Source organism: Aspergillus pseudonomiae, assembly GCF_009193645.1.
Source record: "Aspergillus pseudonomiae strain CBS 119388 unplaced genomic scaffold BDV37scaffold_98, whole genome shotgun sequence".
In the NCBI taxonomy this organism is placed as follows: domain Eukaryota; kingdom Fungi; phylum Ascomycota; class Eurotiomycetes; order Eurotiales; family Aspergillaceae; genus Aspergillus; species Aspergillus pseudonomiae.
In genome coordinates, this window is record NW_022476090.1 from 123,379 (window position 1) to 138,536 (window position 15,158).

The 15,158-nt window shown below is 48.7% G+C and overlaps 6 protein-coding genes across 6 annotated transcripts; 2 read left to right on the top strand and 4 right to left on the bottom strand.

Moving 5' to 3' along the window:
* Window positions 1-275: 275 nt before the first annotated feature.
* On the bottom strand, window positions 276-2,416 carry BDV37DRAFT_260816 (cyclophilin-like domain-containing protein). The gene is made up of 4 exons (XM_032083264.1): window positions 2,042-2,416; window positions 1,231-1,931; window positions 966-1,162; window positions 276-913 (listed from the first exon to the last, which is right to left on the bottom strand). The coding sequence occupies exons 1-4, from the start codon at window positions 2,119-2,121 to the stop codon at window positions 506-508; spliced, it is 1,386 nt and encodes a 461-aa protein (XP_031936700.1). The 5' UTR covers window positions 2,122-2,416; the 3' UTR covers window positions 276-505.
* Window positions 2,417-4,991: 2,575 nt separating this feature from the next.
* BDV37DRAFT_297770 (uncharacterized protein) lies at window positions 4,992-6,993 on the top strand (the record flags this gene model as incomplete). The annotated part of the gene is made up of 3 exons (XM_032090401.1): window positions 4,992-5,186; window positions 5,235-5,342; window positions 5,400-6,993. The coding sequence occupies 3 exons, from the start codon at window positions 4,992-4,994 to the stop codon at window positions 6,594-6,596; spliced, it is 1,500 nt and encodes a 499-aa protein (XP_031936701.1). The 3' UTR covers window positions 6,597-6,993.
* Window positions 6,994-8,012: 1,019 nt separating this feature from the next.
* Window positions 8,013-8,354, bottom strand: BDV37DRAFT_233169 (uncharacterized protein). Its single transcript, XM_032080385.1, has one exon. It carries the CDS (start codon window positions 8,262-8,264, stop codon window positions 8,064-8,066), a length of 201 nt encoding a protein of 66 aa, XP_031936702.1. The 5' UTR covers window positions 8,265-8,354; the 3' UTR covers window positions 8,013-8,063.
* BDV37DRAFT_233124 (40S ribosomal protein eS24) lies at window positions 8,349-9,588 on the bottom strand. The gene is made up of 3 exons (XM_032080383.1): window positions 9,307-9,588; window positions 8,773-9,020; window positions 8,349-8,685 (listed from the first exon to the last, which is right to left on the bottom strand). Exons 1-3 carry the CDS (start codon window positions 9,381-9,383, stop codon window positions 8,609-8,611), a joined length of 402 nt encoding a protein of 133 aa, XP_031936703.1. The 5' UTR covers window positions 9,384-9,588; the 3' UTR covers window positions 8,349-8,608.
* Window positions 9,589-9,662: 74 nt separating this feature from the next.
* BDV37DRAFT_275357 (protein-lysine N-methyltransferase) lies at window positions 9,663-10,978 on the top strand (the record flags this gene model as incomplete). The annotated part of the gene is made up of 3 exons (XM_032085386.1): window positions 9,663-9,911; window positions 10,070-10,801; window positions 10,838-10,978. 3 exons carry the CDS (start codon window positions 9,663-9,665, stop codon window positions 10,976-10,978), a joined length of 1,122 nt encoding a protein of 373 aa, XP_031936704.1.
* Window positions 10,979-11,173: 195 nt separating this feature from the next.
* Window positions 11,174-14,510, bottom strand: BDV37DRAFT_233140 (uncharacterized protein). The gene is made up of 2 exons (XM_032080384.1): window positions 13,891-14,510; window positions 11,174-13,405 (listed from the first exon to the last, which is right to left on the bottom strand). The coding sequence occupies exons 1-2, from the start codon at window positions 14,074-14,076 to the stop codon at window positions 11,369-11,371; spliced, it is 2,223 nt and encodes a 740-aa protein (XP_031936705.1). The 5' UTR covers window positions 14,077-14,510; the 3' UTR covers window positions 11,174-11,368.
* Between the last annotated feature and the right edge of the window lie 648 nt (window positions 14,511-15,158).

Here is a 15,158-nt window from a genome sequence, read left to right on the forward strand (position 1 = left end):
TAATCTAATACTAAGGAGTGTGTTGTCAAGCCACAGGCTGACCGCCGGGAATAGTCTACCTCACTAATGGTTTATTTTTATTCCACTATTATTTTTAGTCAGGAGGAACAGAAAGAGAGGTGCTCCATAGATAGTACTACTACATACTAGCAGCCTAGTACTCCATCGCAACCCATGATTTTCCCATCTCATTGAGGGTAAGTGCCTATAATTAGCGATCAGCAAGTGAGTTTCCAAGTCTCGACGAGAGATCGGACTGGCCAACCATGCTTCAGGGAACGGTAGAAGGCGGAGCTCTCGTGGGCCGCCATCGATGTGAAGCCGTGGGGCCACAAGTTTCATCAGGGGGTTTCGGTTGGTCAGTGGGATCGAGGGATTTATCGGGTAGGGCTCAGGAGAAAATGAAGTCAATCATCAACATCGCCCATATTTAGTTACGTAGGTATGCTTGATTTATTTTACACAGGGAATATATAACAGGCACTAGGAATCTGAGAAAACAACGTCAACGACGCCTCCTTTCCCCATAACGTTCATCATCCCGGCGTCGCTCATGGTCGTTGTAGCGACGACGGTCTTTATCGCGATATTCCCCTCGTGCTGGGCTTCGACTGTGAGACCGGTCACGGTGTCGTCTCCGATAGGTATCTCGATAGGAGTCTCGCCGAGGACTTCGGCTAACCCGTCGGTCACGATTGGAACTTCGTTGTGGACTCCGGCTGTATGGCCGCCTGCGAGGGGCCTTGTCGCCCTTGTCAAACACTAGGTTATAATCGTTCTCTTCTTCACGAGCGTTATCAGACGCCCTATACTGGCGCTTCTTCTCAAGGCTTGCTACGCCGCCGAACCCGCCCCGCTGACCACTGCGTTTGGAGATAGTAGCGTTCCTCCAGCTTTCTGACAATTTCGACACCTGCATGACTCATCAGCAACGCTAGGCAGTAAACAGAGACTCGTAGACTGACACTTTGAGAGAAATCCACATGAATGCGATGATCATCAATTAGCACGCCCTGCATCTTGAAGTAGGCTTGTTCACAATCTTTCTGGTTTTCGAATTCGATAAAAGCGTACTGCAAGCTATCCCCTGTTCGTTTGTCTCGAATGACCTCGCATGATAAAATTGGACCAAACCGGCTGAAGATCAAGTGAAGATCCTCGTCTACTGTCTGTTAGCGTATGACTCTCCACAGGCGTAAGAGGACATTTCCGAGGACGGTAAACTCATACCTTGAGTGACAGGATTCAATTTGCAGACAAACAAGACATTCTCTGGCGGCTTAACCTCCGCAAATGGAAGATCACCAACCATTTCAAGGGTCAGCGCCTGTGCTCTTGCTTCGCGCTCTCGCCGTAATTTCTCCATAGATTCCTCGTCCATATTATCGTCGAGCTCCTCATCATCGGCTATTCTCACAGTAGCTAGCTGCGCCTTTGACGGCAAAGGGCTCTCAGCTGGAGTCACCAGGCCCGGGGGATCTTCGAATGGGTCGTCAAGAATAACCGTATGTCGGATACGGATGTCTTTGAGAGGTCGACCCCGGTCGTCTATGAAGGCTTCATTTACCTTCTCAAGGACATCGAACCCCTCCACAACCTTCCCAAAGATCACCGCTTTGCCATCCAGGTAATCAAGATTCTCTCCCAATGTGACAATGAATTGGCTCGCAGCGATGCGCTGATCGGGGTCATGCGGCGAAGGAACTGTGGCCATACTCACTGTTCCTCTTTCATCGTGCTTCAACTTCCGTGGAGGCTCGAGCGAAAACGTCCTCTTCGGCGGGCCTTCCAGAAGGCCCCAAATCGACGAACCGCCATCGCTTTCCGAGGAATCAGGTCCAAGGGGATCGCCGGTTTGGAAAGTGAAGTTTTTCTGGACGCTGTGGACGGGGGAGAAATTATAGTACTTGACTTTGCATAGCTTCAGGAAGCTATAGCGGAAGAAAATGGATAGCTTAGTTTCGGGTTCAGCTACTCGACATTATACGCGCGCAAGATACGCAAAAGCCAGGATATCACGTGAGAGATCAAGTGGACTTACTTTTCGCAGGCTTTAGGGCACTCGTCGACTAGTAAGTCAATGACAATGTCACCAAGGGAAGTCTCCAGGAGGACGCTCATGGCGTTCTGGTGGTCACACGTGAAGTGGGGATGATCGGCCGTGCGTTTGACAAGGGTACAAGAAGGCGGAGAAAAATAAAGCAAATATTAGAATTGGACAGAGTAGGCCAAAGTGAGAAAGGGGCCAGCACAGCAGTCAAGAATTAAGCTATTGATCGGAAGCTTGACCCTGTGGAGGAGAGATGATATGGTTGAAGAATTGACGGTAGTAGTATCTTTTAGTCTCAAGGCGGAAAAGTTAAGGTGCGGAGCCGCTGCCACCAAACAAAAGCCAATTTGGTCCGTCGATCCCCAGCTAGTCGGTAATTTGGTATAGGTAACTAAATGTACATACCGTACACGAGAGCCATGACCATTTCTAGTCGGCTGACCCTACCCCAGTGCACACTGTTCACTCTACTTCTATTTTCGAAGGGCTTACAACACCCTTCGAATCGTTGAACCGGCACCCCTTCGTGTAACTAGAACCCACTTTTCAATCCAACGGCAGGCCTTCCAGTAGACCCGTTGGATGTGAAATTGGGCGCGCAAGGTGGACATCTTACTCAAAGGTTGGCCAAGATTGGTAACTGTTTATCATGACAAATGATCCGTTTGGTCAGTTCTTCTCCTGTGAGATGCTTCGATACTTGGAGGACAAAGCTCAATTGTGACCCCCGTATGCTCTTCCACGGAGTGGAAAACGTGCTTGGCATCAAGCAAAAAAGCATATGAGGTAAACATTCTTGGTACACTTGTTAAGGTACTACTGACTGTTCACTTGTTTCTCAAGTTCCACAGCAGAAGCGTTGGATAAAACGGTCTACTGCAGCTTCTACCATTTCACACCGATTAGCAACTCTGCGCCGCAAAGAGAAAAGGGAAAACACATGGTTGATCTTGATAGAATTTCTGTTCTCTTCTTCCCTGTCTCACCTTTTTCGGCCTCGCAACCGTCTCATTTGTTCTTTCATCAATAATAGTGTATTTTTTCTTTTCTTTCCCTTTCTTTTCTTTTTGTACCCCTTGATAATAATTAGCCCCAGCGCTAACATATATCAAGCATGTTTCACTGGTTCCTGGCACCTAGTGGCTGGTCCATTTGTCAACATGGGTCCATTTCCGACCAAACATCTTCAGAAGAAAGGAAAGGATGTCTGCAGACTGCCTCGGATCTTTCCTTCTAAATGGCTCATTTAGTCCCTTCGTTTCTCCTTCATTACGTCAGCGAACCTTGGTTCGGCGTGATTGTGATCCTCAATTATAGACAAGGAGCTCATTGGGTTCTTTTGTCTGCTGAATGGGTCTGCTACAAACGAAGCTAATCTCACCAGGGAGCCTTGTTCGCGTATGTGCAGACAAATGTGAATCTGCTATGTCAGGTACATCCTTTCTGTTCACCCCTTGACCTTTGTACATAGCAGAGCTTTCTTGTCCAAGATTCCTGCCATTAATAATGAATGTTCTCATGTACTTTGCCTCACTATAACGGTATCCCTATTTCTCTTTTTATGCCCTTTACTTTCTTCGGGTTTGTTTGATTTATTCTGTACTATCTTTGGGGATGGCATTAGGTGATTGGAGAGTGATAGACACGCAGCCTATGCACTGACGCAGATCCAGCCCAGTGACCTGGACACAGGTTTCAAGTCGGTTCATTTATGTCAGGGCTTCATTCGGGCTCAGTCTTGGCTACTAAGCCACATTTGCTTTCGTTGGGACTGGCATGATCTAATCGCGCCGAAGCATCACCGTTAGTCTTGTGGCTAGGATGTGCTAGAGCTATCCGAGACACCAGCGTAATACTCTTGCGCTAGGTCGTTTATCAGGGCCTCTATTATGTGTTCAGCAGTTCATCACTCATTTGTCGAGGTAAAAGCTGGGCTTCCGAAGACTTTCATAGCCGACTCTAGCTGCCGACTCTTCTTTAGGCCATAGGCGGCGTGTCAAAAGTACCAAGATGTTTGTTTGACGTTGAAGACGGCACGAAGCCCAACCATAGGTCTCTAACACCGCCATTTAATGAAGGCAAACAATCTTCATACTCGTCTCGGCCAACCCACGGGAATGCAGTTTTGGAAGGCTTTCGCAAACGTAATCGACTGCTGTTCGCTCGTCGTCAAATGTATATGTTGAGGTTGACGCCAGTCCTCACTTTAAGATCCATTTATGGAGAGAAATGGATCCACTTGAAGATGGCCGTGATTCAGGGAGAAAAGTCTGTGGAGACCTGGTCGTGGCTATTGGCTCAGCAGAGCTCAGAAAGGTTTCCGGCTCTCTCAGCCTGACTTGTTATGGCGACTATCAGGTCATGTCCACTCGTGCAACGTTACTTTGTGAAACAAAACCTCTTATAACGCCGGGAAATTCAGTCTGTCGTCTGTCTGGCTGACCTTCTACCAGGGTGCTTCTAGGGTCCCGGCCGACTTGACATCTGCCTTGGATAGAGTAGACGGAAATTTGCATAGTGCAACGAGAAGGTCAGGTATCAACTTAGCCACTTGCTCGAGCCAGCAAGTCAGTTAGGGGCCCTTTCTGGATTTTGAGCTCTTCCGTCGAAAAAATATACATTTAACGGACCAACAGAAGAGAAAAGATATTTATTTTTTGAAAAAACAAATACTGATAAAAGAGCAATCAGAAAATTAAGCCTGACACATTGACTTAAAACTGACATCGCCTCCGACTGAATCCCCCTCACCCTTCCCCGGTCCCTTTTCCAATGCGCGAAGATAGGCGGAACATGTTGGCCACTATCATTCTCGGTTCATTGGCTTTTGATGCTTCCGACAACCTCTGATTATATTTTGAATTTCCCGTATTTATTTTGACTTTATGTACGTCTCAGGACTGGAACCAATGCATTTCCTTCGCTACTGATACTTGAAGTAATGGCACGTTCTTTCTACACCCCGGAAGACGAGGTCGGTTTCGACCCCCAACCTCAACAAGATGTACTTTCGTTATCACATTCGACGCAGGCTAGCAGCCAGCAGACGGTTGTAGACAGAATTATTGGACCCAATATTCCAATTCCGGAGGGAGAGAAGAGTCGAAATGCCACCAGACGACGGATTCCCGTTGCAGTGAGTTCCTTTACTCCAGGAAAGGGATAAATAATCTTACATCTGCAGTGCAATCGATGTCGAAAACGGAAAATCAAGTGTAGCGGTGATGTTGGTGACGGCCAAGGCTGTTCAAATTGTCGGACCTCAGGAAATACGCACTGCCAGTTCTTAAGGGTCAGTCCTCTTCACCGATTTATGGATTCCCTTGCGATAAGCTAAGATCCAGCCAAGGTCAATTCATCAATGCTGCAGACCAAGGCTACTGGGTGGCCGTACTCCTTTATGAACGGTTCACTGTCTTCAGCTCATCAGAGACAGGGCACATACATATCCTCAATGGCTACAAGGCAAGAGTTGTTGTCGGCGAATCCCTCTGATTTCCGCGTTACTTCGCTCCCACGCCCGTCAGCCTTTGACATCAGCTCGACCGAGCCTCAACAGTCCTATAGTCGCTCAAGCTTTACTCAGGATCATATAGCCAGTTATGATGAAGAACCATCGACTATTTACGGTTCACAGCCTGCAACTTACGGGGTGTCCACGACACTACCTCAAGGAGCCCTTGGAGGCTACTACGAGGTCCCATGGTCAAAGGCATGTCATTCTGGCCTTAACGTTACCAGGGGAGGGATTTTGCCCGACCATGAAGCGGAGGGTACGTTTCACCATCCCGATTACACTTATATGATATCGGCGCCGGGAACCCACTCTACAGATACGACTTTTGTGCCCTCAATGGTTGCTCTATCATCTGAGGAGCAAGGGGCAGACCGGACACTTCCCACCCCCAGTGGGCGGAACCAGCTTCAACTGGGTCTTTCGGTGCTTCCGACATCGTCCAGTGCCATTTCAGGGCTTCCTCAGCAAGACTGCAGGGCTGGACACCCCTGGGCACCAAAAGCTATTGTCACTGCCAACAACGCCCGGCCGATGAAGCAATTTACCCCCGAACCTTTCAACATCAGTCCTCTAAACAGGGCAAAGCCACCCCCATCGAACGCGCAGGAGATGGTGCTTGGATATTTACCAATGACATCGGCTAGTGCTTCGTCATCGTTGATGCCCTCCTGTGGCACGTTCGCTCGATTGAACCCAGCGAATTCCGGTGAAGAGCTGCAGAGAAATGAGGAAGCCCCAATGCGACGGCCGATCTTGACTGACAGTGCCCGCGTTTCTCTTATGGATGATAGCTCCAACATCTACGGTTACTGCAGTTCTGAGAGGAGAAAAGGACCCAAACCAGGCACTTCCGGGATGCTGATGAACGGACTTCCTTACACGCGACCTCCCGAGCAACTTCAAAACACACCCTCTTTAGCATTCAGCTTGCCGGTAGCAGACGGCCTTTCGGGTCCCGGGACAACCACAGAAGCACATCGGGCGCAAGCTTTGAGTAACCCGGGGGGCTTCTATTCCGAGGCGTGCTGAGCGGCTGTGCATGTTACTGCAGCTCAAGCGCTCTGACCTGCTGAGCAGCACATTTTTACACGGCGTTTCGGTAGAGTTTCATTTCGTTTGTTTCTACTATTTGTAATTGCGTTGTCTGACAGCCAAGAACTGGTGCAAATCTTCATCTGTTTGTACTCTTACCGTCCCCCTCCCCCCCGATTCCCTTCTTGGCCCTCCGATAGTTCTGGGTTATTCCAAATACCTCTCCTGCTTTGTACACCCTTCAATATCTTCTGTTTTTATTTTCCCGGATCTCGGTCCTGGAAAACCAAAAGTTACACTAATATCGAGGTAGGCAAGGACTGTCGGGCTTGTAACTTAGCTTCTTTCTTCCGTTCTATCCTTTATGGGAACCATAATATGAGGTCTAGGCTAGGCCACGGTGGGAGGCATTTTTGAGCGAACGGTGGCTTGTTTGAAATCCGTTTGATCCTTGTGTCCATTTGGCGATTCTATTTTTGCTGGACCTTTCCTTCCCTGGTCGAGCTTCTTGTGCTTTTAAACCTGCGTGACTCCAACTGCAGCCCTGGAACCCGTAAACAACCATCATTTACAAATATTTAATATCGATACACAAAACATTCAATAGTCTCTCTTTGATCCTATAGCCGTCACCAGACAACAATTCGAAGATAGATGCGAGGCATTTCTCCATATACGAAGCAGATCATGTTGCTCGTGATCAGAACCTTGAAAGCCAAGGAATATTAGAAATAAGATGCACCAAAATCTTCGCTTTGTTCCCCAAAGCTATTTTCTTATATCCCTATTCAAGTAAGAGAAAGCCAAACAAGGCTGAACCTAGTTATTGTCTCTACACCAATCGTGTCCAGTCCTGTGCGCCCTTTGTCTACCTAATCTGGTTCCCATTTACACTAGGTACGACGTATGTATATACGCAATGGACCCAGGGACAATGGAATTCGTCTGTAGAGAACAATATCGAGTAAGTACAGCAAGTATATCCGGCGATAAAGAAAAAGGAGAGATCCTAATTTTTCAGAACAGGAACAGAAAGACAAAGGGGGAAGGAAACGATCATCAATTCGGAGCCGACTCGGCCTTGTACAATATCTACATCCATGAATAAGCTAGGGAGGATTTATCCCGTCTGAGAGATGGTAGCCGAAGGGGATCAGTGGTCTCCCCGAGACAGCTCCTACTAGTTGACTGACATAGTTTGAGATCGGAGGGGTTCCTGTGCTACACTACGGCATCTATGGGGGGTTTGAGATTACCGTGATTTTGTTGGGGAGGTTTCATCTGGGGGTGAATTGGAGTACAGGGCATTCCGAAGCTTATTGGTCTGCTAGCGGTGGATTTAGACTCCCCTTTACTAAATAAAATATGATCGGGGAGACAACGCCAATACTAGAGCCGAGCAAGCTACGCATCGAGCACCAGAACTACCACCAAGGAAGGCTGCCAAGGGGGGAGCGATGCACGTTATAGACATGAACCCATGAATGCCTGACATCTCACAAGCCTTGTTGCCTGGGAACTTGGTTGGAGAGGAAGAAGTGAGATCCCCATCGACAGTTGTGAAAACCCAAAAAAGAAAAACAGGAACAAACCCTTGTATAGTAAAAGCACCGATGTAAGTAAGTAATGTGAAAATCCCAGAGTTGTAAAAGAAACATTTTTCATCCACCAGCCCGGAAACAAAATAAAGTAGAAAAGATGAGATATAAGAATCCAGAACCCCCAAATCTCAAATTTGATATTTTTTTTGTTTCTTTTGATTGTGATTGTTTGCAGTTGCCCCCTGTCATCGTCATGGCATGATAACTATATTTGCATAGCATAGCATACATAGCTTTAGTATGGTATGGTGTATCGCATATGCGTATGCATATGCAAATGTGAATGCGAATCGCTCAATCACCACCACAGGGTTATCATCAATAGCTTTAGCACTAGCCCCTGGCCGCAACCAACAATCCTTCCCATCCGATCCATATCCATCAGAATTCGACAGGTCGAGGGCGCGCTTAGTTCTTGGACTTCTTGGGGCCCTTGGTCTTGGCGGTACCGCGGAACTTCTTGGAGCGGTTCTTGCGCTGCTTGCCTGTATTCCGGAAGAAAATCATACATCAGCCCATGCCTTGTTTCGATACCCAGATATACCATATCCAGAAGGGAAGAAAATGCATACGCTGCTGTCTGCTGGCCTTCTCGATCTTCTCGGCAGCTCCGATACGGACGAGACGGTAGTGAGGCTCGAACTTCTTCAGGGCCTCCTGGGAGTCGTAGACGAGGGCGAAGCCAGTGCTCTTGCCACCACCGTATTGCGTACGGAAGCCGAAGACGGAGACCTGGTCCTTGTTGGCCTTGTACAGGTCGGCGAGCTTGCCGCGGAGCTCATCCTTGGAGACGTTGGCGCGGTTGGGGTGGAGGACGTCACTGCAAATCATATTAGAGATCATGTTCAAATCATCGTTCTTCTTTGCTTGCGAATGCTGAAAGTTCCGATCCATCACTGCCAGTCCTCCTCTTTAAAAGATTATGGTACCCCCATAATCAATATCTCTCCAGAAAAATCACATCCCCATAAGAACCCCCTCTTGATCCAAAACTTCTCACACCAAAAAAAAAAAATTCGTCTGCCCAAGAACAAATCGCCCCATCCCAAGTCGCCCTCGGAAGCAAGATTGTGAACAGCGGAAAGAGGAAAAAAGAGGGAGCTTACACGACCATCTGCTTACGAGCAAGCAGGGGGTTGCGGATGAACTTGCGAGTCCGCAGGGTAACGGGAGTGTCGGCCATTATTGCGGTAGCAGCGAATATCTGCGTCGACGAGGACAGGAAGTTGGGGGGGATTGTCGAAGTCGCTGTCGTTGGCGGGCTCGAAGTGGTCGGTCGTCAAATCCCAAAGTGACAATTTTGCTTGTTGTGCATGTGGGCTCGCTAAGGGCGCACTAACCCGCCTTCGGTAGGTCTACGCACGTGACATTCTTATCCGCTATCGATTGATCGTCCCCTCATTTTCAATCGAGTATATCATTTTTCTGGAACATTTAAAAAAAAAAAAAGATCTCCCCAGAAATGTCTCTGGATAAAGAAATCCATTCACTAAAGAAGCTCGCCGCGCAGTACTCTCAACAACTCGACCTGACTCATCTCGCTCTCCCCAATGCCTCCACTATCGTCCATCCCAACATCCAATGCGCCATCTATGAGCTGATGTTCAACGAGGCCGCAGCGTGGCCCCTCCCTCCAGTGGGCTATCGCACCCGCGTCCTAAAGACGATCATATCACGGATTGAAGAGGGAATCACCGATCCGGAGGAGGATGTACGTCTGATTCTAACCTCCTTGTCCTGTACGCAGAACCCATTTCTAGAAATACAGATGATAGTTATTTCCAATCAAGATATACACCATTATACGTTTCTACCAATTGAATCATCCACCCTTCATAAAATAACCATTAACAAGTAATACCTTACTAGGAATTAAATTCCGACCTCATCGAAACCTGGACAGATCTCATCTCCCTCCCCAAACCGTCTCAAATCCAGCAAGCCCAACAATTAACCTACATCAAATACACCGCCCCCACCACCACCACATCTCAAGACCCCCAAACAGTGATCACCTCGGAATCGCGCGGCCTGATCTACTCCTCCGGCACCACCGGCTTTCGCACCTGGGAAGCTTCCCTCCACCTCGGAACATACCTCTCCACACCCACTGGCGCAGCCCATGTAACCGGTAAAAGGGTGATCGAGCTCGGTGCGGGAACAGGGTTCGTGTCGATGTATGCGGCGAAGTACCTGCGGCCGCAATTTGTGCTTGCGACGGATCGCGAGGGGACACTGATCGAAAATATGAAGGGCAGCAAGGCGAGGAATGGGTTAGGTGGAGAGTTTGGGGTCGGAGCTTGGGAATGGGGAACGCCGTTGGGGTATCCGACTGAAGACGATACCGAGAGTATAACAAGGGAGGATCTGTGTTTTGATGTTGTGCTCGGTGCAGATTTGGTACGTGACGTTTCATCATTCATCCTATTTGGCATTCTTGGTTCGACGGGGTTAATGGAAAGTAGACCTATGACACAGACTTACTTCCTCTGCTTTTCGCTACGCTTCATGACCTTTTTGATAACTACCAGGCCCAAGAGTTCATTCTCTCAGCTACACTACGGAACCAGAAGACTTTCCAGGCGTTTCTGGACGCTTGTGGTATGTGTTCCCTTCAATATTCCTGCGTTGGTGCAGGGTTATGGAGTTGACTATTTCGCAGACAACAACCGTTTCAAAGCAGTGTGCCTACCATATGAGTCGCCGCAGACGGAGAACCAGACTGGTTTCTTTCATGAGACCGAGATTCCAATTCGAACATATCGGGTCACGAGGTAAACATCCTTTGCGCAAGAGATTTGATGTTCGCGAGAAAGAACTTGGCTACGCCTGTGAGTAGCTGAGCCTATCCATGGGTCAATGACTAAAGTATCGTTAAGATATTATAGATAGTTCTGTTATATGCTGTATTGAATTTTCATACACAAAGCACAATATGGAAAGGTTGGCAGCCTGCCAGTGTATGGATAATGTCCGCTGGGTATCATGTAAGCAAAGAGAGATGCCAAGTATGTGCTCGCTAATCGATAAACAAGGGATGTTAAAAGCTACCAGGGTTGCTTATATACGAGCATGCAGCTCATCCCCGTTGTAGCATGAAAGGAAATGGTACAAAGAACCAAACTGTGCATAGTGTGTTAAAACACTACTGTCGATACCATTTGTGCGTCACTCTGCCAAAGTCTCCCTCAACAGGCTCTCATCAATAGCCTCCGCGTGAATCGCAAAAGGGGCTCGGGAGGCTGGCCGAAAACCCATGACTGGGCCTTTCTGGTTCACGCCAGGGTATCGAAATCGCAGGCTCGGAACTTTGTCAGCCTTGGGGTTTGGCTGTCTATTCGCAGTGGATGGAGGTGTCGTATCGGGTAATACCTGCGACGTCGACGGTATTGGTTGCTCTTGGTCAGGTTTTGTGTCACCAATACCTGCTGCGGGTGCATTTCCCAGATGCTCTCGCATCCATCCACCTACGCGGCGGGTGAGGGAAATCTTCCGGGTAGGTGTCCCAGTGGGGTCCAAGTGGCCACCTATTGCTGACCCTGTCTCGGATTGCTTACTAGCAGCCATTGAAGCAAGTAGCGTTTGCGAAGACTGGTCAATTTTTGAAGGCTCTCTATTGGCGGTGACTCTGCTCGTTGAGAGCACTGGGTTGGAGAACCGATCGTTACTAGAGAAGATACGGCGCGGTACGCGAGCAGATAAGGGCCTCGAGATGTCCTCCATCCGCGATGGACGTCGACTGGGAGTATGGATGTCCATGCCTGCAACAGAGAACAAGCTCTCATGCGATTGTTTACGCCTTGAGCGATAAGGGGAAGCAAAAACATCATCAGGCGCAGGAGAAAAGGCCCTCTCAGAAGTGGCGTAATGCAAGGAGTCCTCCCGTTCCTCCGGTATGACAGGCTGGAATGCATCCCCAAGACCTTTGCTGAAAACACCATCATCCAAAGGATCGACCGAAACATCCGTTTCAGGAGACCGAAAACTAGCATCATAACAGCTGCTTTTTCGTCGACTAACCCTTAATGGCGAAAAGGCCGTGCTGTCGGGGCTCGTAGCTCGCGAGGAATCAAACCCACGCTCTACTCTATCAAATATAGATGACGACCGATATCCGGACTGCGGTGAGCTCGCTATGGACTCAGCCCCGGGCGACTGCGAGGACCAGCGTTGAGAAGCCGAGGGAATCTGTAGGGAGGGCTGGGACATCATTGTGAATGCAGAAGAGTGTGAAGACTGCGACCGGTGCGTTGGTTTGCGAGCTAATTTCGTACCAGAAGGAGAGTGTACAGTATTCGGATGCCCCCAGGTATGTCTGTTCTTGGAACGTCGGAAGAGCGCGGGCCTCTCCTTTTTGATAGATGGCGTATGATAATGGTGGTGAATGTGGAACTCTTGCGGTGCCTGGCGCGGTTCCTTGGACTCAAGTTCTTGACTCAATGTCGGTGCAAGTTGCGGCACTTGCCCATCACCTTCTGTCATTGGGACCAACTGGTGCGAGATAATCTGATCCCGCAGACACTGCACCTCTTGGTTCGAACTCTCTAGCAATTCCCGTAACTCAACGATTCCTAATTGCAAATTGGCATTATCCTGTAATATGTCCCGGACAAAGCGGGACACCACGGTTCCCCCGTGACTCCTGCCCAACTCATGAGTCGCCGCGGCTCCCTTTAGCCGTCTAGCAGCGCCATCCAGCTCCCGCTCAACGGTCCGTTTCTTCTCCATGCGCTGGACTGCTTCGGCATGGCGCTCGCGTTCCTGCTGTGCCTCCTTCTCGATGCGGTCGATTTGATCATGGAGATCCCTTAGAGTACTTTCCGCCTTCTTCCATCGCTGGACCGCCGATCTTGATTCTTCTTCAGCTGACTCCAGGCTCTCATGGAGCCTGGATTGTTCATTCTCCATCTGAACTAATTGGGCGTCGAGGTCAGCTGCACGAGTAGCTGACACCGTCACTTTGCGAAGCTCAGCTTCGGAATTCTCTAGTCTAACTTCAAGGGACTTGGCATGAGAATCTGCATCAGCGACGGCCTTGTTCAGAATGTCCAGCTGCTCCAACAATCCACGATTCTCTTCGATGATGCGGGCATTTTCGACCTGCACCTCACGTTTCTCGCGTTCTAGGTTCTCAATACTGGTGAGGAACCGATGACGGTCTTCTTCAGCCTCGGCCATGTATGATTCATGACGATGGAGTAAAGCCTGTAATGCAAAAGTTAGTGATGACGAGCTCGTTGAAGTCAACGCTGTAACAGCGTTATCTTGGAAGGCAGCCATGACGGACAACAGCACAATAGGAGAGGATGGGAGACCTAGCGGTCATTAGAGTCGCCATGGGCGGCACGAAGTTGACAGGTCCTCTGTCTCTCTCCCTTTTTTGCTTTTTCTCAATACTTCAGCCCGAAGTCCTCTGGCTAAGGTAACGCAAGGAGGGGTCCGAATCCAAAGGAGAACAAACAATGTGATAGGGGGAGATGAAAACAAAATATGTGGACTTGAGAGTACGACGATCTATGTACTCTCAAGGGACACCAAGTAGGTACAAAGAATGTTGACAGACATCTAGCCAAGAAAGCAAGAAAGCAAAAGCGACGGAAGTCTGGGCCATAAATATGGATGCATCGAAAATAACGAAATGATGACGCAGAGGCCTGATTTCGACCCAAAGCGCCGACAAAGGAACGTACCTGGCCCAATCGAGCAGCCGTAGCGAGATCCTTTTCCAACCCCTCCAGGGCCACATTGTTGTGCTGCAGGAATGCACAGTCATGACGGCCACAGCAACAGCGCAGAGCCGTCGGAGTGGATGAGGAGTGGGTAGGAATGCATGGAACCTGACTAGCAGGAACCGGGCTATGCGGACGGGATTCCATGGCTGGGATTAGAATGCGACTTTGCCCAAGACTGTGTGTGAGTTGGCACCCCTTGGAGTGGCTAGCTGAAGCGGAGGCGCCAAATCATCGGGCTGAGCTGTCGATTTCCAGTGGATCTGAGGGGTCAATGAGGGGTGGAAATGAGATCAGTACATCTCCACCATCAAACTCAGTTGAAAAGCCATGTAAAGGAAAGCCTCCGATGGCTGTTGTTAATGGATCGCAGTTGACAGTAGTAAACTATGAATGGAAACGTAACTTGGAATGGAAGAGTAAGTAGTTTGTTTGGCAGGGAGAAAAAAGGCGGAGAAGACTGTCGATAAGTTCTTCAATCAGAGCGCTGATTGGCTACAAAGAGAGTTCCAGTCACACACGGTTCTTTACCCGCAATGTTCCACGAGTTACGCAGATGATAGCGGATATCACTCGCCTCATTTACAGTACCATTACTTGCAGGTACTGTACTGGAGGAACGAAAATAGCAACGGTACCACTAGTAGTTCGTCTAACTTGGTGAGACACATGTATGGAAGGGGAAAAAAAATGAAAGAAAGAAACCACTCTTCGCCTCACAGTTTGTCTTGAAACCACGCAACACGATTCTGACCTACATAAGCATGCTCACAGGCCAAGTTCGTGGTAGGCGATGGACCCGACTAGACCAACTTGGGAGCAAGCCTTCCCCGATCGTCGCTGATGTGCAGCCATGAGTGGAGTGACTGGTAGAAATCGGAACACGAGATATCACCACTCATGGTAATTCTTCCGGATCATCATCTGTATGCGCCTCCAAGCACATTGCCTTGAGTTAATGAGAAAAAAACTAAAAAAACTCTATCGGCTGAATTTGGAATTGAATTGGAAAATTATTACCAGTCATGGCTACTACTGTATGTACCTGTGGCGACATACTTATCTAGGTCCGTGTATATGAACACAGCAAACTCAAAGTATCTCCGGACGAGGATCAGGTCAACCTGACCGGGAAATAAGGAAAGACAGAGGAATTGTGCAGGGCTACCAATAGACATTCAGGGAAAAGAAAAAAAAAAAAAAAAAAAAAAAAAAAAAAAAAAAAAAAA

Bases quoted from the DNA above. Each gene is read 5' to 3' on its own strand.
- BDV37DRAFT_260816 (XM_032083264.1), bottom strand. From the start codon at position 2,121: ATGAGCGTCCTCCTGGAGACTTCCCTTGGTGACATTGTCATTGACTTA. The intron at 1,932-2,041 runs GTAAGTCCACTT...CTTCCGCTATAG, and splicing joins TGCCCTAAAGCCTGCGAAAA to CTTCCTGAAGCTATGCAAAG. The intron at 914-965 runs GTCAGTCTACGA...TGAGTCATGCAG, and splicing joins ATGTGGATTTCTCTCAAAGT to GTGTCGAAATTGTCAGAAAG.
- BDV37DRAFT_233169 (XM_032080385.1), bottom strand. From the start codon at position 8,264: ATGAAAAATGTTTCTTTTACAACTCTGGGATTTTCACATTACTTACTT.
- BDV37DRAFT_233124 (XM_032080383.1), bottom strand. From the start codon at position 9,383: ATGGCCGACACTCCCGTTACCCTGCGGACTCGCAAGTTCATCCGCAAC. The intron at 9,021-9,306 runs GTAAGCTCCCTC...TATGATTTGCAG, and splicing joins GCTCGTAAGCAGATGGTCGT to TGACGTCCTCCACCCCAACC. The intron at 8,686-8,772 runs GTATGCATTTTC...TCCGGAATACAG, and splicing joins GAAGGCCAGCAGACAGCAGC to GCAAGCAGCGCAAGAACCGC.
- BDV37DRAFT_233140 (XM_032080384.1), bottom strand. From the start codon at position 14,076: ATGGAATCCCGTCCGCATAGCCCGGTTCCTGCTAGTCAGGTTCCATGC. The intron at 13,406-13,890 runs GTACGTTCCTTT...TTTGCATTACAG, and splicing joins CGGCTGCTCGATTGGGCCAG to GCTTTACTCCATCGTCATGA.